This window comes from Pseudopodoces humilis, chromosome 3 (genome assembly GCF_049639895.1).
Source record: "Pseudopodoces humilis isolate 2021_Gansu_Grassland_sample_001 chromosome 3, ASM4963989v1, whole genome shotgun sequence".
Lineage (NCBI taxonomy): Eukaryota > Metazoa > Chordata > Aves > Passeriformes > Paridae > Pseudopodoces > Pseudopodoces humilis.
In genome coordinates this window covers 60277316-60299091 of record NC_142202.1, presented here as the reverse complement: position 1 = coordinate 60299091, position 21776 = coordinate 60277316, and the positions used below count along the sequence as shown (strand labels likewise).

At 38.4% G+C, this 21776-nt stretch overlaps 1 protein-coding gene across 1 annotated transcript in view; it reads right to left on the bottom strand.

The window, feature by feature from the left end:
• ARHGAP18 (Rho GTPase activating protein 18) overlaps positions 1-20491 on the bottom strand; it is a 96736-nt gene extending 76245 nt beyond the window's left edge. The window contains exon 1 of the mRNA XM_088053483.1: positions 20294-20491. Within this exon, the coding sequence (XP_087909609.1) occupies positions 20294-20337 (44 nt within the window). The 5' untranslated portion in view covers positions 20338-20491. The remainder of the gene's footprint in view (positions 1-20293) is intronic.
• Between the last annotated feature and the right edge of the window lie 1285 nt (positions 20492-21776).

Here is a 21776-nt window from a genome sequence, read left to right as displayed (position 1 = left end):
AAACCACTAAAGAGGCAGAAGTGGAGAAGACTCCAGTAGCTAACAACCCCCCTGCCTCTCTTCTTCTTTAGGTCAGGAAATAGACCTCTGTCTCCAGTATTTGGGATGTAACAACTGATGAACTCATCAGCTGCAGTTTCATCAACAAAGATAGAGGGGGTGCTAGCAAGTGCAGAGAACATACTTGGAAATAAATATGATTTGTTGCTTTATAGAAAGGCTGTATCTATTGTCAGTTGCCACAATCCCCACCCCCCATCTTAGATCAGGCTTCAGCAGGGTCTGGGATAGTTTTTTTCAGTCTGAATCTGGAAGTTGAAACTATGCTGTCTCCCACATGTGTTAGCTAAGTCAGTCGGCACATTGACTGGGAGCTCTTCTCTTCCTTACCCTTCTAATTTTGCTGTTGCCTGCAGATTTGATCACAGCTGAAGCTGTAGCACAAAAACATCTGGTGAAATAAAACAGAGCAGCCACAAAGAAGGAGAGTTTATTCAGTCAGAAAAGCTCATGAAAACTGTGACACAATCCTAAGCTGAGCAAGCCAGAGCTATCCAGAAATGTCATTATGTGCTGAGGAGAAATGCTTCAGAACAAAGAAAGGAACAATTGAGTGAGTCATGGGCTGTGAGAAAGAAAACCACTTGTCTTTAAGGGTTGAAGAATACCCAGTAAAACTTCAAGTTAACACAATGAAAAATATTCTTAGTTCTTTCTTACAGACAAAAATATTCATTTTGCATCTTCTTTCATCCCAAACAAATATTAGAAAAGTGTTTTTTTCACATTTTATACTGCAATCAAATTCAGCCACTCTTAATACAGAGTATTTCAAGACGTCAGTCTTATTTTTGCCGTTTTGAACGGAAACAATCTTCTGAGTTGAATATGGATTTTTAAAAATGGTTCATATCAACTCAGAACAGCATTTTCCAGAAATTTACAATCCAAAAGAAGGCCACCATACTTTAACCACATGTGAGGTCCAAACTGCAGTTTAAGATATACCATCTTAATGAGACAATATCTTTTAAAATCATGTTTGCAAGTATCATAGACAAATCAGAAAGAAGGAATGGAAGTTCCCACATTCTTGCTTGTCTTGTCTATTTCATGAGCTTACCAGGTTAATTTCATACAACCAATTTCTTTTTTGACATCTTTTGTATAAAATAGCTCTGACAATGACATTTAGCACTTGTGATTTTTTTTTAAATGAATGCAAGTATATGATATTTGAAATTGGTAACATTATTGTAACAAGGATTGGGCAAATTTTGAACCAAAAAAATTACAAATATAAGCTGTAAGAAAAAACATTTATTTATGATAGTTCTTCTGATGCTTTTTATTTATTCTTCACAGATATTCAAAAGTAACTCTCATGAGTAACAACTACAAGGAAAATTAGCATGAATACTTGTGCAAAAATTTGCATAATAAATAAATATCTGAGGTTTTGTTTCTTTTTGGCTGAAAGACAGTTAGAAAGCTGGAAAAAATACCAGTCATATACCAACAAAAACTCACAGCACTATTATAGCTATTCTGTAGTACCATGTTCTAAGCAATAACTATAAAATTCATGAGTATCTCTAGGCTGATGCTTAGCCACATACGCAAGTCACAAATAATTTTAAACAGTGTCATATCTGTAGCCTTTAGGGCTTCAGTCCTCTAAGGGTACATTTGTGACAGTCACAAGTGACTAGATTTAATACATTTGCACTAATTTACTCATCTTTGCTTGCAAAGAAATTGTGATAGGTTTGTAGAGCAAGGTTCAGGGAGAGCTGCAGAATTACAAGGCAAGAATATACTACCACGGCTGTGTATTTTGGAAGCAATTTCTGAAGTTACAGAAGGTTAAACTTGAACATTTGCCTACATCAAGATATTACAGTGTAGTTTCTGCAGGAAAAACGTAACACTTGCAGGTCACTTGGAAGATATTCACCACTAAAAATCTGTATTTATGTTATAGTGGTTAGATTTACTTTGATTTACTGTAGTATTTTACTATTTAATAACTCACGCTATGTACAATACTGTTCACCATATGTCCAGAAAGGGGGGAAAAAAAGAGGGAAGCTGAAGTAACTTTTAAATGAGGATGCATATGTGGAAAGCAATGCAAATTTATGTATATGTAAACATAAATATCATGGGGATATCTATGATCAAGTCTCCTGAAATTTCAATCTATCCAAGATAATTATAGGTTCACTGGGAGAAATTAATACAGTCACAAGCAATATCAGAACAGTAGTGAATGACACAAAACCATCCAGAGAAGTGGGGGTGGTTTGCAGTAGGATGCACACGTGTATCCTGCAAGATGGAAGAGTACCCAGGGAATGGTTCCAAGCCATATGGCTGCCATAGGGAAGTGGGGTCAGAGTGAGCAGTAACAATGTACAGCTGCATTGGTGTTTGGTCTTTGATGAGAAAGACCATCTGCAGCTCTTGGCTGCCCCTGGTTACATTTTGGCACTTGAAAATCAATGGGAGCAGAGCTACTAACTTGCATCATGGAAGAATGCATTTCTCTCAGGGACAGAAAGCAGTTTCCAGTCAGGGAACACTGTCCCTTATACACTATCTCCCCCTTTCCCTGGGGAGCCTGTTTAGTCCTCAACCACCCTCTGGGTGAAAACTTTTTCCTGATACCTAACCTAAACCTCCCCTGATTCAGCTTCTGGCCATTCCCTCAGGTCCTGTCACTGATGACCAGAGAGAAGAAAGAGATCAGTGCCTGCCCCTTCTCTTCCCCTCATGGAGATGTTGCAGACCACAACAAGGTCTTCCCTCAGTCTCCTCTTCTCCAGGCTGAACAGACCAAGTGACCTTGGCCCTCCTCATACAGCTTCCCCTCAGGGCCCTTCATCATCCTCGCAGCTATCCGTTGGATGCTCTCTAATACCTTAATATCTTTTTTTATATTGTAGTGCCCAAAACTGCACACAGTGTCCAAGGTGAGGCCTCACCAGTGCAGAGCAGAATGGGACAATCACCTCCTTTGAGTATTTTTTACTAAATATAAAAACAAATTGGCAGAAGGCACTATAATCTGGTCAGTAATATTTCCATCTCAGAATGTAGATGACTCCACCTATCTCTTATCATGGGACAAATTATTCAAAATATTATTTAAAATATATTTAAAAGCATCTCTTTCCTATCCTTTCTTGACCATTGAAGACAGTGTTGTACTACTTTATATACTGTGAATGAGACAGAGGCAGTATATAAAGAGAAGAAGATTGCATTTGTGTTAATGAAAAGTAACCTTTTTGAAGGGACACATAATTTCCAGACAGACTAACATCTCTTTGTCAGTAATTAAGCATTTGAACAATACCAGTATAGTAAATCAGCTGTATAAACTTCTGGTTTCACCACTTTTTCCAAGCACATTTTCTACCATCTTTAAAACTGAGATACTAGAAGGGAGCACTTTTAGTAATTCAAATATTTCCCAAATTCTCATTGAGAAGGGGACTCACCTTGTATGTGAGCAAGAACGACAATGAAATTTGGTAGAAAATATTACAAAGAAGATACCTCTAGTACCATTAATTCTTTTATTCTTGAGGGGATTTAGAACCTAATTATTTTACCTGTGTTTTGGAACATCTTACAGAAGTACAAGGGGATAATCATCTGTAGGATTTTTCATCACCTGCTGGCTGATGTACAAAAGCTTCTACTATACACAAGTACCTTCACTACAGAAGTCTTTACAATTTTCTCAGAACCATAAGTGTTATTGATAAATATCATAAAATCACGTTTCTTTTAGCTTAGCTGGTTAGGAACAATAAAGTAGTACTCATATGAAAATCCTATTGTTCATGTTTTGCTTTTCTGAAGCTGCAAGGTGAAGGACAAACCAGAAGCATGGCAAAACCAGCACACAGGCCACAAACAAGCAAACTTCAACTACTATACAAATGTTTTTTTCTCCCTCATTGCCATATATGCAGATATATAATGATCAGCATTCCAAATTTTCTAATTGCCTAATAGGCATTATCATAGATTGTTCAAAGTTCTCTTCTTATGGCAACAGATGATAAGAATCAATAAATAGACAAAAGACAAATTGATAAATTATAAGGTAAATGCCTAAATCATAGAAGAAGAAGTTATTGTTCCATAGCTGAGATTATCAGTGTTTGTGAAGAAGGCAGCCTTACTTCATCAAAGGCTGAAAAGATTTGGGAAATGCAGTTAAAAATGTCAGGGCAGTAGAATACTGCAGCTTTTCTGCTGCCAGAGCACATGCAGAAAAATTATGACCCCACCAGAGTCAGAGATTAAGCGTCTTCTGACTTTCCTGGACTAATATTTCAGCCCCTAGTTCCTGTCCTGTGAGCTCAGCATCTGCTGCAACACTTGGACTCCTTTACACTCATCTCTGAGGTGATGCAGGAGAAATAGGCACCAGGGTAGCTCCTATAAAGACTTCAGTCCCCTGGCCCGGTGATGCTGGAGCTGGATGGTTCACCAGCCTGGCTTTGAGCTTGTAAATTCTCTTCTGAGCAACAAATAAAGAGATCCAGGAGTGAATTGTTTGCTGTTTGGGTTTTGGATTCATAAGAGGTTTTCAGTTTTAAGTATTTAAATTGCTTTTTCCTTCTGGTTCATTTGTTTGTTGGGTTTTTTGTTTCATTTCGGGATGAGCATAGGACAACCAGTATTTCCTCATTCTGCTTTCTTTTTGCATTTTTTGCTCAAATCCCTTTCTGATTTATTTCAACATCATTCTTAGTACCAGAGAGGTCTTTTAAGAAGTAGCGCTATGGTTAAAAATTAGAGCACTCTCTTTCAGGTAAAAAAACCCAGAACAGACAGGAGAATGGAACAGCAGTGTGAAATCCCACAAGAATTCATGTACAATTATTCCTTGTACAGCTCCCACCAAAAGGAGGGAGGTGTCAGCTCCCTCTCCCTTTCATGTTCAGAAAGATATTTACAGTTCAGGCTGGGAACTTGTCGACAGTACCCAAGTTTTGAGCACATCCCAAAGGAATTAGGAGATTTTTTGAATGGAAGCTTTCTCACTATGGCCTTCTACACTTTTATTTTGCCAGCTGGACTCTTGCAGAATGGGTACAGAGAAAACATACTTGCGTAGATTATCTTTTTCAATATAAGAGGACTTGTAACATTTAATGTTACCTGTTCAGGTATTTAGGTGGCTGTAGCAATGTAAAGTGCTTTTCTATTGCAGCCACAGTAGGGCTTTTCCTAGTATAGCTGTGGTTTCTAAAAATCCACATGTCTCACTGAAATAGGCTAGTTTTTAAGAGCAGAAAAGCCCAAAAAGCACTTCCAAAAATTAGAAAAATTAATCTTTAGCCACTGAACCTTCAGATATCTTTTAGTTTTAGTTTTACAAAAGCAACAGCACAAATACCACATGTGTCTCTGATGGTTTTGTGGATCCTGGCCATGAATAAACAGCTAAAGGAAAAAAAGCTGCATATCCACCACTTTTTTTTTTTCTTCACCTGTTTTTTTCCCTTCAGTTGCTTTCAATCATCACTAAAAATGAAGACAAAAACTGCTGTAAAAGACTATTATTACTCTAAGAGCAGATGCTCATAGGAGCAGTTTTCAAACTGAAGATTTTGCTTTTTCCTAGCCCAAATTTCAGAGTTACCTATTTGGCTAGCATCAGGTGGAAGCACCAGGTTATTATCTATCCAAAGTGCATTTCATTAGAGTAATCACAGGAAGATATTTTTTCAAGGAATCAGCCCAATGTACAATGTGTGCTGCAACATTATAGAGAAATATATATTACCATATATAATCATAATAGTTTAAAATATCTTAAGTGCTGCTTAATGTACTATTCACATGGGCAAAACTGGAATGTTGTTTTTCCCCTTGAAGCAGGTACATAATTTTTTAGTTGCCAACAAGCTGTGGAATAGTTATAACTTTAGGATGTTGCCATGTTTCAAGTACCTGCTTTAATCAGCAGAATTCCCTACTTTTAACTGTTCACTTCAGATTATTGTAGCTATTTTAGTCAACCTAATTTCCTATTTTCTTGGCTGCAGATAAAAACCTTAATGAAAAGCATGGCCAAAATTTTAAAATAAAGCTTCATCACAGTTGCTTTGCAAGGATCCACATATACTGGATTTTGTATTATTCAGGTTTAGGGTCTGAAAGTACAGAAATGTTGGAAAAGATGATTAAGTACTATTCTTAAATTATAGACATATTGTATAGTACAGAAGAATACTGGGAATATATTTACAAATCAAGAGCTTTTACTGTACTATGCTTGGTGTATGTCAGAAAGGCTTTTAAGTCATAAAAGTGCACAGCCAACTCTTTTGGCGTAACGTATTCTTAGTGAAGCAAACAATGCGCATCAATAATAAAATAAGTATTGGCCTAAATTGTACAGTCATATCAGGTTTTCTGTTAAGAGGCTGATTGTCCTGAACATCCAAACACAATATAACAGAAGCTATGTTTATATTTAAACAATATTCAGATTTAAACTATATTAAATACGATTTCTAATTCAGGATTTAGTTGAATATGCCTTGCTCATACAAGTAATCCTAGTGATTTGACTGCAGGCTACTGTAATCATAGGATCAATATTTAATAGCCACCAAAAACTCATAGAGAGCATAGGAGGTGGTCTGCAGGTGAAGACTGGGAACTAAATTGCTGAGATACAAACCTCAAAGGAGGAAAAAAAGAGTTGTATCGATGGATTGTTCACTGTCTCTTCCAGCGGCAGCACTAAGGGAATTTAACAGTAACTACAATTAAGAAACTGATTCGAAACAAACTGAAGGGGGTGGCATTTCACATAATGTGTCATTACTCAGAGTTATTGCTTGCCACAGGATGCTGGTGAAGCTAAAAGATTATACGAGTTCTCGGCAAGACCACACATGTTTGCGGAAAATATATCCATGGACTATTGCTAAATACACAGAAAGAATATCTGGCTCAGGAATTGCCTGGCAGCATATGGCTGCAAGTGAAAATATTGAGAATATTGCCCCTTCTTTAAAACTCTTTTATGGGTGTCTTTTAAACAACTAGGATACCAAGGAGATGGACATTCTGTCCATATCAGTCGAGCTAATTTTATATTCAAAAAGCCCATAATTTAAAATAATTCTTGCTCTGTGCAACAATGAAAGTAATGGAAATGCATGAAAATGACAAAAAACAGAAATTATTATTCAATATATAGGACATTAGAAAAAAGTATCTTTTTTTATGCTGCATTATTTAATTTTTATTTTTTTCAAAGTAACACATTCTATTTAATTAAAGATTGAATTTATTGAACTTTATGAGGATACAATTTCCTGATTAGATTTAAAACCATCACCTTTCAAGGAAATTTGGACCACATTTAACATGCAGCTGTCACAAGTAATTCTCAGGAACACATTCCCAGTCATGGATTTTGCAATGTACAGGTTCTCCTCCTCCAGCTTTGCCGAAATGAAGCAATTCTTCAACTCTAACCCCTGTAGCTGAAACATTTTAAACACAGAGTAACACTGTCAGTGTACTTATCTGCAGAACACAGGCCCCTTTCTAAATTGCAAGCCATCTTCCCTGCTCGTAGTGGATGTTCAGTGTTATCTTAATTCAGTGAATTATGTATTCACAAAATAAACATGCCTTTAAATTTTAACAGTGCACTTTAGTCAGCAAAACTGTTGTGTTAATGCCCTGATTGAAAATGTAAATATCAAAAATGTCAGTGGATAAACAGAAAGACATCTTCATCACTCTGAATTTCTGAGTGATATTTTGAGTTAATGAACAAAATCTGTCAAGTGCATTTTCCTACAGCAAAAGGTAAAAATATTTAGAACAGCTCAGGATTAGAAGACTTCCTAAAAAAAAAAAAAATCAGTTCTGTCTGTAGAATATGAGTATATATTATCAGATCCATGTCCTTTGAAAAATTACACTTGAAGGCATCGCCAGAGCTCAAATGCAGCTCATACTGATGCCCAAAGACTGTCTTGCTGATTGTTTGGTTTTGGTGTTATGTTTGAGTCAGTAGGACTGAAACCCAAGAATGAATTTTAAATAAACTTCATTTACTTCAGGTTAAACCAAGATAGATGGAGCAAATAAAACAATTCCCCTTGAGAATACTCCCAAGAACTCATCTGTTTGAAGATGGTGTTAAATACAGTTTGCACAGCAGATCTTTAATATTAGCAGAGAATTCCATATTTTGTTTCCTTCCATTTCATTCCTAAACACTTGATCACTATTCACACATTCTGCAGTGTCATGAAAATACCTGCAATATTTAATTTTATCTGTTAAGACCTAGAGATTTTTACTTTGCTCCAGCTATTTGTATTTGCATATGAAGTCTCATTACTGGAAGCAGCTAACACAAAGGAGAACTGCAGAACCAAATGATTTGCTAAGTTAACAATCTCAACATAGCTCTTAGCTAATATAGGAGCAGGTTCAAAGATCCTCTGAATTACAAATTAATTCAATTGCACAAATTCCAGAGCTTGATTCCAGAAATGAATGAGAAATTCAGTCTCTGTACAGCCAGTTCATGGGGTGGGTGTTCCAGCCTGAGGAACCATCAACCACCAATATTAAGGAATTTTATTTTGTTGGAGTGCATACCTGATAAGAAGAGTAGACAGAAAAGTAGAACCATTTTTCCTTTCTATCCTGCTATTCACAATATTTTGTGTTTTGCAAAATAGACAGCAGCTTTGCTTTCACTTCCCTCAACAGCTACTGGGCTAGAGAAGGCACATTTTAGGAGACTTTGGACATAAATCCATTTTTCCCAGAAGCTGAGATTTCCGCTGCTGGAAATTCTGACATGACTTTGAGTATTTCTGCCATCAATAATTAGAATTGTTTGCTATAATTGTCTGGATCAGAGCAAAACAGTTCCTAATCTGACACTCACACAATCCTTTCCCCTTTTCCTGTGTATTAAAGATATTTGTACCCCTGAGTTGATTTACAGCACACCTACACACAGTGATGGGTAACAGTGGGTGCAAATCAGCTGCCTTCTGTAGCTTCCATTGTTCTTGTAAATATTGACATCTGTGTTTTCTATTCAAAGGATTTAATCTGAAATTATAATAAAGTTTACAATTTTGAAACGTACAGAATTATTTGCCTGATTTTTAATGCAACTCTTTATTTCCTCCTCTTTATCCATGTCTGAATTCCATTGTGTTCCCAAGCTAAACTCAGAAACCACACATAAAGGACAGGATCTTTAATTAAATTCTCCAGCTTCACAGCCAGTGGTGGTCACTATTCTGTGCATCACCAACTCAGAAGGAGATTTTTGTGTTTAAAAAAAGAAAAATACAAATCCTCAGTCTTCTGCTGTCGAGGAATACTTTGTCATTTAGCAAACTTTTATGTCCAATACCAAATGTATTCAATATATGTGGGCATACCAGTAGCTGTCAGTTAAACCAACACCTATAATGGGACTGTGATCCAACAGTGTTCAAACCAGACTCTCATCGATGAGTTTTGGAACTCCAAGATCCACCTAAGTACCCCCACAATTTGAGGCTCAAGGAATAGATGAGGCAAATGTATTTGCGCATCTTGAAAGTAGCAGCTGTCAGGAAATGCAGAGATGTCAGCCTGATACCCAGTTCCAAGGCAGGACCCTCCAGCTCCAGTAGCCTCAAAAGGCTCTATGAACTCCATGTTTGGCCTTCTGCCAAGAGTGGTGATTACAAAGTCCCATGACATGCAGTGCTTACTCATTTTTCTTATGTGCCCCAAATGCCTGGGTTTTTTCCTCATGACAAGTTTTGGATCCCATTCTTCCTAACTACAGAACAAAAAATAAAATGCTGGTGCAGAGCAATGTCTGTCAGCTCTTCAGGTACTTACTAAAGCAGAGGACAAAAGTAAACAAGACTGTGCTATATGTAACACATGGATACAAAAAGAGGGTTTTATTATTAAACACTGTTCATATTTACTAAAACATAAAATGGAACAACTGAGCTTTTAATGGTGCAAGCAACAATCTACCAACATTTTTTTCTGTCAGATTAAGAAGGAAATAGCTGTTGTCAGATGGCAGCACGATGCCAATAGTCGAACAGGAAGGATTACAGCATTCAAGTCATCTTAATCCTAGTGCATAAGCACTAATAGAGGCTTTTCTTTTACCACAAATGGCTAATGTAGCTAAGCTCTGACACTGGCCTGAACTTCTCACTTACCTAGGGAAACTAAATGCTGTTGTTAGCAGTGTAGTAGATGAAGTAATATTTCCTTTAATAAAAATGTCATGTGGGATTTACAAATCCGATGTAAAGCATTAAATTGCCAACACCATCGAGCCCAGAACATTAAAACGGTGTCTCTACGTTGGCTCTAAAGACACCTTGAAAGAAAACATAACATCCCTTACCACACTTAAATCTATCATAAACAGCAAATTATGATTTCCTATTTATCAAATTGATCTGGACCTTATACTCTGCTGCATGAGAGAGTTCAAGGGAAGTTGCTAAGGGCAGAGAGTGCAGGGGGAGTCGGTAAATACCAAGCAGCTCATTGCATGGAAACAACTAAGACATTTCAAAGTGATATTTACTTAAATACCTCTGTTCTGTCCTCATTTCATATCTGTCTGTCCAATAACATTGAAGGCCTTTGTTGATCCCATTTCTACCAAGTACATGTACATGTGCATGCATTCATAATTCTTATTTTTAAAAGAATCTTAGAAACATCTACTTACATTATATCACTACTACATACTTTAACATTCTTTTATCATCATCTATGTTTTGATGAGTTTTACTGCTTTTATTAATATTACAACAGCAGTAGTTTTATAATTCTTTCAATTTTGTTTCAATCAGTTTTTATTTACCTTACTGGGTAAATCACCTTTTCCTGACTTACCAGAAAGCTGAGAGCCAGTGTGGCACTGTAGGGAAGAAAAGCTGAGGATGAATTTGCTGCTGCAGGTAGTTCAAAGGATTATCACACAGCCCAATCCTTCAATTTTATTAGAAATTGATCCCTTAACTGAATTAACTATCCAAGCAGGTTTTTATCCAAATTAAGTTTCCTTCTTAAGTTTGTCTAGAGACAGATGGTAGCCTTTAAAGATTACTGGAGATATAAACCATTCTGTCTTATATATGTAATTATAAATCAATACCATGTCCCTAATTTGTAGAGAATATGTGCTTTTCTGTGGTTATGAAATCTCTTGTCTCATTATGCCCAGGTCTAATAGCATTTACTGTCATAATAGCAAAATGTAGCATTTATGGGAGATGTTAATCTGTTGCTAGTGCTGGCCACCAAATGCAGGGCCATATGTTTCTCTGCTGGGAAGAAAAGAAAGGACTAAAATTCTTTTCACAGAACTAAAATTTCCTACAGGAAAAATACATGATAGATCAGTTCTCTTCTTGCACCCACCCTTTGCTGTAGTGTCCCCAAACCTGGGGTTTGGAGAAAACCTTAAAAATTGGACAGCGTTATAACTTGGACTATAGGGGTTGGTTTCCACCTGTAGAGAAGGGGAGGGATTCTCTCATTATTGCTAGAGGAAATGTCAATTCTGCAGAAAGGAAATGAAGGTAAAGATATCTGTAAACAAGAGAATGTAGGTCTGGCTCTCACTACTTTGCGTAAATCCCTAGGCCATCTGATTTTATCTCAGAAATTGCGATAAAGTCCACGATGCCAATGCATGTCCTTGTCACGAGTATGAGGATATTCACCACTTCACTAGCTACAGACATTCCAGCTCTGAGAGCAGAATCAAATACAATAAGAAAAAAAACTTTGTCCAGACTTGATGCAAGTAAGAAATAAACAGAATTTTTAGTTGATGATATGTGTCTTGACTTCAAGCTTATTTTTCAGCGTACATGAAGTATTAGCATTTCTGTTCTTAAAAACATTAAATTTATTGAATGCCTATCACTACTTCATTTCTGCTGGACATCTTTGTGTTGAGTTTGCCTCCAAATGTCATTCTTGGCCCTTTTTTTGCTTTTTCTTGTATTCTGCTTTTCAATCTACGTGGACATTTTTAATGGTATTGGCATGCATTTCTTTGTTATCACTATTTGTTACTATGCTCCCTAGGAAGAACATTTTTTACAACTGCAACTATATCCTGTTTTTTCTCAAAGTCACCAAGTTCTTGCCATATCATTGCTTAAGTCCACAAAATGTCCTGATTAAATTTCTGCATCTCATTGAGACACATAGTGCCTAAAATCTCTTTCTGGGTTGCTGGCTTCTAGTAAGTAAAATGTGCTTGTCTATATTATTTTCTTGAGTTGACTTTCTATTAATTTTCACTGCTCTTGCTTTACATTTCTGACATCTCAAAACTTACTTTATACAGCACTGTTTTTCATTTTGATCCTTGTGGTACGGAAAGAAAAATTATTGAAGTGATGCAACCCTTCCCTCCAAGCTGATGGACTTTGATGGCCACACTGACTTCTTTTTTTAATCAGGAGATTATGAAGGAAGTTTTGAAAGTACAATGGAGGAATGAGGCTGATAAAATTATACTTATTACATGATAGAAATCAAGTATCCATTGATTCTATTGATCACCCTTGCAGGAGAAAAAAAGAAAAAAAAAAGAAAAAGAAAAGAAAGGTAATATTAGGCTTTTCAATCCTTACTGCAGTCAGTTTTGCCAAGATGATATGTCAGGAAGAACTGAAGGAAATAAGCATCTGAGCAGGAAGAGTGAGGGAATGAAGGGGTATGTGTATGCCACACGTACTGTTGTACTCCCTAAGAGAATGAGGAAAACAAGCTCACAGTTACTGCAGCCATCTCCTTTCCAGTGGAACAGCCACCACATGGGCTACCCAGACAAGGCCATGCCTGGTTTGACAGGTAGCATCAAAGACAGTAGATGGTGTCTGGGAAATATCTGCCAACCATCCTTCTCCTTGGTGCCCAAGGTCACCTTCTGCCTCAAAACAGTACAAGTGTCTCTCTTCCGTTCTATTGCATCTGGCAAGCCTGGTGAGAAGCTGAAATGATGAGTGTCCCTAGGCATGTTCCTGGGGCTCTGATAAATTATAACAAAACATCAGTGATGGCCTCTAGTCAAAGATCTAATTAAATTCAGTTGAGGGAAAACTTCTGGGTTGAAGCTCTTAATTCACTCTGAGAATTTTTTTGTGATTTATCATAGATTGGTCAGAAAGTGGTTTAAGCCATTTCAAAGCACTGATGAACAAATATCTTCTTCTTGAGCCAAAAGTGCTGATGGAAGAGTGTGACTTCTTTGCAGAGCTGGAAATACAATCATTTAGTAATCCTTTTTAGTCAAAATGAGCTGAACTGACAACTTTAAATAGCATGTAGTTACTACTAGCATTTTGCTGACTGCATGCTTTTTTCTTTGCATGTCAGTTTTAAATAAAAATAAGAGTTCAGGCTTATACACAGATTATTCCCAAGCCTAAAGACCTTGAGTTCACTGTTCCACAGCCTCACCACAGGTTTCTCAGATATTCAGTATCTTCTGAAGGAAAAGGGTTGGGAGCTCCATAAAGATCACTGACAAGTGTGCAGCATCTTCAGTTGAGAAAAGAAATGGATTTATCTAAACACTGTATAAAGTATGAGCAAAAAGTCTACAAGAAAGAAGTGGGGAGGGAGTGGAGCAATGCATCTGAACAGCTTGGGCCATAATATGCACCAGCCAAACTGTCTGTAGAGTTTCTTATCAGACCCTCTGGAATTTCTCAAGGTTGCTGAGACATATGCTGTTCTAAAAATAAGAAAAAAGAAGCTGAAAAGCAAGAAAACAAGAGCCAGATAACAGAGGACAGTTGAGCACCTGGACTGTAAGCAGTCCTGTGCCCTGAGGAGTGCATGCAGAGCACATGGACAAGATAAGGGCACCAATGAAAAGATGAGTGTTCGTGTGAACAGTAGTTTTAGAATGAATAAGTAAGTGTATCATGTAAACAATAAATAGCTTTCTGCAAAATCATATTGGTTCATTGTTCAGAAGTCCTGAGAGCTCTCACAAGGGAGGAACAGCAGGAGATGGCAAGAAAATTCTATGTTAAAAGTCAGATATGTAGGGATAAAGTAAAAATTGCCAAATGTCAAGCAGGCTCCTTACAGTTCACAAGTCTTGACACCTAACAATATAAACTAAATTATGTATAGTATTCTTTGACAGTACAGAGAAAATGAGAAATTTAATGGCAATGAAGTTGCTGCACAGTTAGAATGAAGTCAAAGATAATGTTGGCATGGCCATCCCAAAACTTCCTGACTCAATATTCTGTCATGATAATGACAGCAAAAGCCTGAAAATCTGACAGACTAGTCCAGAAAATCTGTGGGTAATACTACCTTGTATTCAAGCAAGAAGCAAAGTTTTTAAGGTTTGGTAAAATTAAGACAGGCAGAACAGATAATCATCTGTCCCAGATATTGAAATAATTTCCCTAAGAATTCAATAGTAAGTGATTACAAAAATCTATCAGCTCAAGTGATGGCATATTACCAGAGAATGTCAACATAACACAACAAATATAACTCAGAAAGAGAAAAACTGAAAAACTGGCAACTTTACACCTGTTACTCTGAGCTTGACAGTGTGCAAGTCTTTCTTTAAGAGCTTCAAAGAAAAGCATATTTTGAGATGTGGCAGAAAATGGAGAACTGGGATAAAATACAAAGCATTCTTTACCTTTACCAAGGTAAATAGAGATTTTAATAATAAAATATCTTATATTAAGGAGTTGGGGCTGCAGGAGACCTACCCTATATGGCCTTCAGTATTGCATTTGATACTGGAACACATAAGGATTATAACTACATACAGAGCTAAACAAACAGGAGAGTGGGAACAGTGCAAGTTGTAAACAAGGGAAAGGCTTATCTGAAAAAAGACAGCAATACATTACACTGAAAAACAAACCAATAAATTGGGGGAGTCTTCCTATTAAAATTTCTCTGGTTTCCCTTCTAATGATCTTATTATTTGATATTTTCATTCACAACTTTGGCACAGAAAGAAGAATGTGAAATTTACTGATATTATAAAATTAAGGATATCAATTTAAAGGAAGTCCCAGATATTATACAGAAAAAACAGATTAATGAAAGGACTGAAAAAATAAAAAATCATACACAACTGCATGAATTTAATAGACTTAATAACTACATTTTATGCCATAAGCCAGGGGGCTCATCACTTGGAAATGACAGATACTAATTTGTCATAAGGCAAACACCAAACATAGTGTTGTACAGCAATAAAAAGGTATGAGTGGTTCTGTGTACATCTAGCTATATCAGGCTAGATAGGAGACTTAATATCACAGGCATTCATTAAGTAAAACTGTAATGTCACTTCCAATCACTCATAATCGAGAAAGATGTGGCCAAATGTGGACAGCTACATGGAAAAGAGCAGAATCAACTCAGCATGAGCAGCTAAGAAGCAATAATAAAATTCCTGTTTGTGAGTACTCATGAACATATATATCTTGAGTGGGAAAATCAATCTCTTTTCACGGACAATGTCAATACAAAGAAATATGTAAAAACTTTCCACTGGCAACTGTAGGTAGAAAATTAGAAATTAGTTTCTAAATTTCCAGAGGAGAATGGTTCCAGCACACCCATCAAGAAGGACAAACAGCCTAATCTTTTAAAAAGCTCAGTATGCTCATGAAGTGGATTAAACACAGTAGCTTTTTTACAAGCCACAAGGTAGCACTCAGAGAGACAGAAAGTTCTTTTCAACCTGGCATCTTTATGTCTTTTGTTCCTACACCAGGGTATAAGGAACAGTAGAGCGTGGCTACACTAGATATTAAAAAAAAAATACATTAAGGAGACATTAAGCTTCTAAAAGAAAAGGAATTCAAGAACTTCAGAAGTCAACAACATTACTTCAGGACTGTGTGTCCCAATATGAAAACCGTTTTAAGCTTTATGGGAGAGGAGGGGCTGGTAAGAATGAAAGACCAGCCAACAGTCCGTGCAGACCATTTGTATGCTACTGCAAGAACATAAGGAGCCATAAAATAATACCTGTGCTCTAACCTCACCTGCAGCACTCAGCAGAACCCTGTGTCCTTTACTTGACCATCAGAGATGGCCACAGTAGTATCAAGCCCAAAAATCATCACAGTTCCCGGGGATGCTCTAAGAGAAACATGAAACTTCTGAAAAAAATTCACAGGGAAACCCTTTGCTCTAGGATGGTAGCCAGGGATGCTGAACAAAGAGGTCCAGACTCTGTGTTTTTGTAACAACAGCTTCAACCTCTGCTGGACCTCTAAGTACGAGGTGTTCCTTCCTCTCCTTCTTCATCCTCTCAGGAGGGAGGAGAAGGAAAGGTCCTCCTTCCTCAAAATAACCATGCACCACCACATGCTGAGGTGCTGGAGTAGCATCAGTACAGTGTCCAAACTTCTTGAACTGAAGCTCCATTAGGAAAAATGTGCCAGGCCAGTTAGAAACATTGCTCAGGCAGGATTCAGCCACGTCTTAAACCATGCAGACCCAAACCATGCATTTTTGTTAAGTTCGCTTACATTCCAAAGCTGCACAACCTGTGTGAGAGCTTTTGGTGAGTGTAAAGATATTGGAATCAGAGGGATGAAGTAAGATATAACTGACAGTGTCAGGAGAAGTTTCTTTGATTTACTGGAAAACTTTTTAAAGATATAAGTATTTCATATAAAAAAGCAGGAATCTCATGACAGCTCCAAAATAGTCTTATTAGTTGCTGCTTCAACTAAAAATCCTATTGTATTTCATGTGACCACTTTCAGAGACAGGTTGTGAAAACTAATAATTAATTGATAAAAAAACCTGAACTTCCAAAATAACATTTCAAGCCTGGGATTGCACTTTTCTGCATGTGTACCTTAAGAATTTGCATTTCCTAAAATGAGCTACACCAGCCATGCTTCAGTTTGAATTTCTGCAATACAATTTACTGTGGAAATCTCCTTGGTAGCATCGAATGTTCACTCTCCTCATGAATGTCTTACATTCATAAGTCTGCATCTTTGTCTTCAGTTTGCTTGTGTTGCCTGGTGTTGTCATTGCAAACTGCTCTATCTCCTGCCATCTCCTTTGTTTGTTGTTCTCAAGAATCACTGCTCATTTCTTTTTTTTGTGCACTGCTTTGCTCTCACTTGGTGCACAATCTTTACTTCTACAGAGATAATTACATTAAGTATATTTATATGAAAGCATCTCACCTTGCTGAGAACCTAATTTAGTATTTTTACAATTAATTTCTTGGCTGATCCATTCCCATTAGTGAGCCTGCTTTTTGCCTGACTGAAACTAATCAGAAGTTTATGACTCAGCAGAATGGGGTTTAAATGGTATAGAACCATGCTCTGTGAAAGGTAATTAACTGAAGTAAGTATAAGATACCAAGAACTGCTACATGGTTTCTTCTAGCATCATGAGCATTGCATTTCAGTGTATTTACTTCTGATTTTCAAAAGGGGACTTTTTGGAGCAGTTGGATAGTGCCCTAGGTTCTAGTATAATTCCTGCAGCTTTAGGATCCTGTGCTTTGCAAGGCGTCAAATTCAAAGATAGGTTCCTATGATGTCCACATTTCTGCTGACTGTGCAAGTCCTAAAGTGATTTGAATAAATTATCTACTTCACAGTAAGACCTGAATTAAGGGCATAGTTACTGTTCTCTAAGGATCTGATTATAGTAATTCTTTGGGCTGCCCAGTCTACTATTTTATTGTCATAGTCTAATCTTGTCATAAATTCTTTTCTTAGAAATTTATGAAGCACAATTTTTAATATTTAAATATTTTTTCTTAATATATATTAGCATAGTAGTTATTCACTTAACTGTGGCAGAACCTTAAAATTAAATTCATGGACTGGGACTCAATGATTAAGAATTTACACAGAATATAGGAGGTACAACTTACCCTTAGCATTTCTGCCTAGGGTGAGAAAAAGACGTAATGCTGATGAGAAGCATTTTTGCCATCAAAGCAGCTACCTAACTATTCTTAACTCAGTCTGACAGCTAATTTTTTGGGGTTCCTTGCTGTTAATTGGTTTTCATTGGTTTCATACTTCCATTCTCATGAATCGTAAAATAAATATTATGGTGTGGTATCCAGAAACCTACTAAAATTATTTAACCAGGAATCATAGTATTTCAAGAATATGTCAGACAGTTTCATATCTATACACTCATTTCTACATTACTGTTTTCTGGATTCATTTTTATATTGCTGGTCACTTACTAAAGTTGGCAAAAAATAAGCACCTGGTAATACCTAATAATAGTTTTTTGTGTCTGACTGATATTGACTGAAACATCCATCCCCTATCTATCATGATTTTGTGACATAAATGGGAAAAAAAGTATGACATGATCTTGCTAAAATCAATCCACACTCACTACAGACTCAGTAAAGATGACCAAACATGCAAATCTTCCCTGTCCTGCTGATGGGTACTGGTTTTAGGGAACACCTTTTGCTAATTTATATCCTGTCAGATACTGCCACTATTTACCACTCCAGTAATACTCAGTGAAGTATCTATGCTCTTGTTTAGCACTGACCAATGGAAATTTATCCTTACTCATGTTCATTTAGGACTAATAGCCTTCAGTTTTTCAAATGTTGCATTTACTGCATCCCTTTTCAGCCATATCTCCAACAGCCCTACTTCTCATATAAAAGAAAATTAATTGACTTCTTAACATCTTCCCTAATTTTATTGACTTCTTTCACCCAGTACTAAACTACTCTAACTCTGTCTTCAGCTAGGGCACTGACCAGGCATTTATCAAATTTTCAGGTATGCTTTTCACTCCTTCTCAATGCCTTGAAGCTCATCCAGTGTGAAAAGAGCATCCTTAAAGTTTATTGAACTTGTCAGCCTTTTTGTATCTTTTCTCATGTTATCTACAAAATACTTGACAGTGATCAGGCTGTCACTGGGTAAGGAACGTAACTTTTTCACTTTGCTGCATTCATTCAGCTGTCTGCACTAATTGCTGTTGCCTAATTCCCTTTATATTATAAAGTGTTTGAGGCTGAGATTCTTTTATTTTTAGTCTGATGTTTATAAAGCAAATATAGCCATGAAGCTCTGGTTCAAAACCAGCAGGAATATTCCTCTAAACAAATGACAACTCTTAGAGGAGAACAACAGAAGAGAGGCCAGAGTAAGGAATTGGCAGGGGTTTTTCCTTCTTGACTTCCTTCTCTATTTGCCCAGCAAAGTAACACGGTATAAAACCACATACATTTATAAAATTAGAGCTGTGATTTTGGTCAGACTTACAGAATAAGTTTAATAATTGTAGCAGTTAAATCAGTGAAAAAAAAAAACAAAACAGGTAAAACTGGTGATGTTACATATTTCTCTCACGCAATTCATTTCAAAGTATTGTTATTTCAATAGTGTTTAAAAAATATCTACAGACTGCAAGTATTCCAGGAATCAAGTCTTAAACCATACCAATAAAAAGTTACAGTACAATTGATTGCCCTTTTTTCTACTCATTCCTATGGCTAACTTGAAAAAGAATTAGATAATGAAATCAACTCTTGGAGCAGCCTTATGTGAAAATGCTACACTAAAATATCATCACGTTCAGAAATTAAATTTCTGTTTGCAATTCTTGATACGTGTTATTTAAGTTTTCGATCAACTCTTTTGATTTACATCAAGTGTTCATACACGGGGAGAAACAGTGATTCAACAAAACACAAGTGGAACATCACCAGAAGTGCACACTTTTTTTGCTTTTCCTCCACTCAGTGCACAAATGCTGTATTTGCCGGCTAAATTCTCATTAGAATAGATGATGCTGGGAAAAACGGCTTAGTAATGCATCCTGACAGAAGCCGTATTAAAAAAAAATATTAAGAAAAAAGGCTAAATATGCAATTTGTCTAATCCATGCTACTGTAATTACACTACACGATACTGTAGGGACACCGACTTTCCAGACTTTAGGCTGATGACGGGCGTTTTCCACAAACGCGCCTTGCTGTCCCGCGGAGCCGCTGGAAGCGCGGAGGGGAGCGGCTGCCAAGAGCCGGACGCGGAGGGGAGCGGAGCGGGGCGGGAGCGCTCGGCCGGGCCAGGACAGGCTCCCGGCCGCGGTGACAGCCCCGCCACTGCCACTGCCACCCGCACCGCACCGCGGGTCCCTCCTGGGTGTCGCGCCCGGCCGGAGGAGCAGCGCCGCGGCCGCGCTCGCCCGCCCTTACCTCAGGTGCAGGTAGTGCACCAGCTTCGTCACCACGGTCACCATCTTCCCGGGTCGCCTTCCCCGCCGCTGCCTCGGGGACGGGAGGGACACGCGATGACAAGGGAGCCGCTACCCGGGCACTCCTCCGCCAGCGGCCCCTCGCTGCTGCTTCACCGCTCTCGGCCCCTCGGGCGGCAGCGGCTTCGCCCCTCGGCCGTGCCCTGCCCGCTCCGCCGCCGCCGCGGACGCTCGGCCACCGCCGCCCCGCCCGGGCAGAGGCGGGGCCGGGGCTCCCCCCGGCACCGCCCGACCTCGCCCCCTCCTGCGGCCACCCGCCCGCGGGCAGTGCTCCTGCGGCGGGGCGGGCGCCGAGGGGCGGCTGGGCCGCGACCCCAGCGCATCCTGGCGAGTGGGAGCGAGGGGAGTGCCGCCCGGTGCCTCCGCTCCGCTCAGCGCCCGCCGGCGGTGGGGACACCCCGCTGGTGTCGGGACAGGGGCAGAGGGAAAGGGAGGCGCGGCGCGGGTGCCCCGAGGGAGGGGGAAGCCGGTGCCTCTCTCAAACGCTGCTCAGGGCGGAAGAGTTAAACGAGGGGCAAGGAAGGTCATGGTTAGACTGGACAACCTGCGTCGCCGTACGAAACCGATGTCTGCGCTCCATTCAGCTCAGCAGAGCTCGGAAAGGAGAAGTGGTTTGATTATGGCGTGTTAGTGTTTACTCGGGAGGATTTGTCACACTTCTTTAATCTACCAGTAAGGACCAAAAGGACTGAAGCAGAGGGCAGCCAAATTCAGGCTGGGAGCAATAAAACATCATTGGCTTACCATCAGGGTACTGAAACGTCGATATATAAAGCTCTACTTAATCTTGGATCTCTTGAAATTTCATCTTTACAGTGGACGACTTCCTCATATAAACCACATATAAGTAATTTTTATATCTGTTTGATTTGGGTTATGGAGAAAATTCTGGGGTCTTTATTGCTGTGAAGAGCAACCTAAATGAGAGCAGAACAAGTGATTAGAAAATAGACCCATGTATTCAAATATATGATTATTAATTACTTAATTTCTGGTTCACTGCAAATTAAGAGTATCTCTTCAGCCTTATTCTCGCCTTCTTGTGCATCCACTGTGAGCACTGAACAAGACAAGACTCTTGAAAATGTTGTATTTGTTAAGTGTAATTCAAAGACATTCATAATGCACACACACATTACCTTCTATGAAGAAAGCTTGCACACCAAACTGCATTTCATGTTTTCTGACTCAAAATGCTTGATTGAATTACAGAATCCCTAGGCTGGAAGAGACATTCCAAGATCAAGTCCTACCCATGCCCTAAAACCTCAACTAAACCATGGCACCGAGTGCCACATCCAATCTTTTTTAAAACACACACAGGGATGGTGACTCCACCACCTCCCTGGACAGACCATTCCAGTACTTTATCACCCTTTCCCTAAAAACTTTTTCCTAATATCCAACCTCTATTTCCCTTGGCA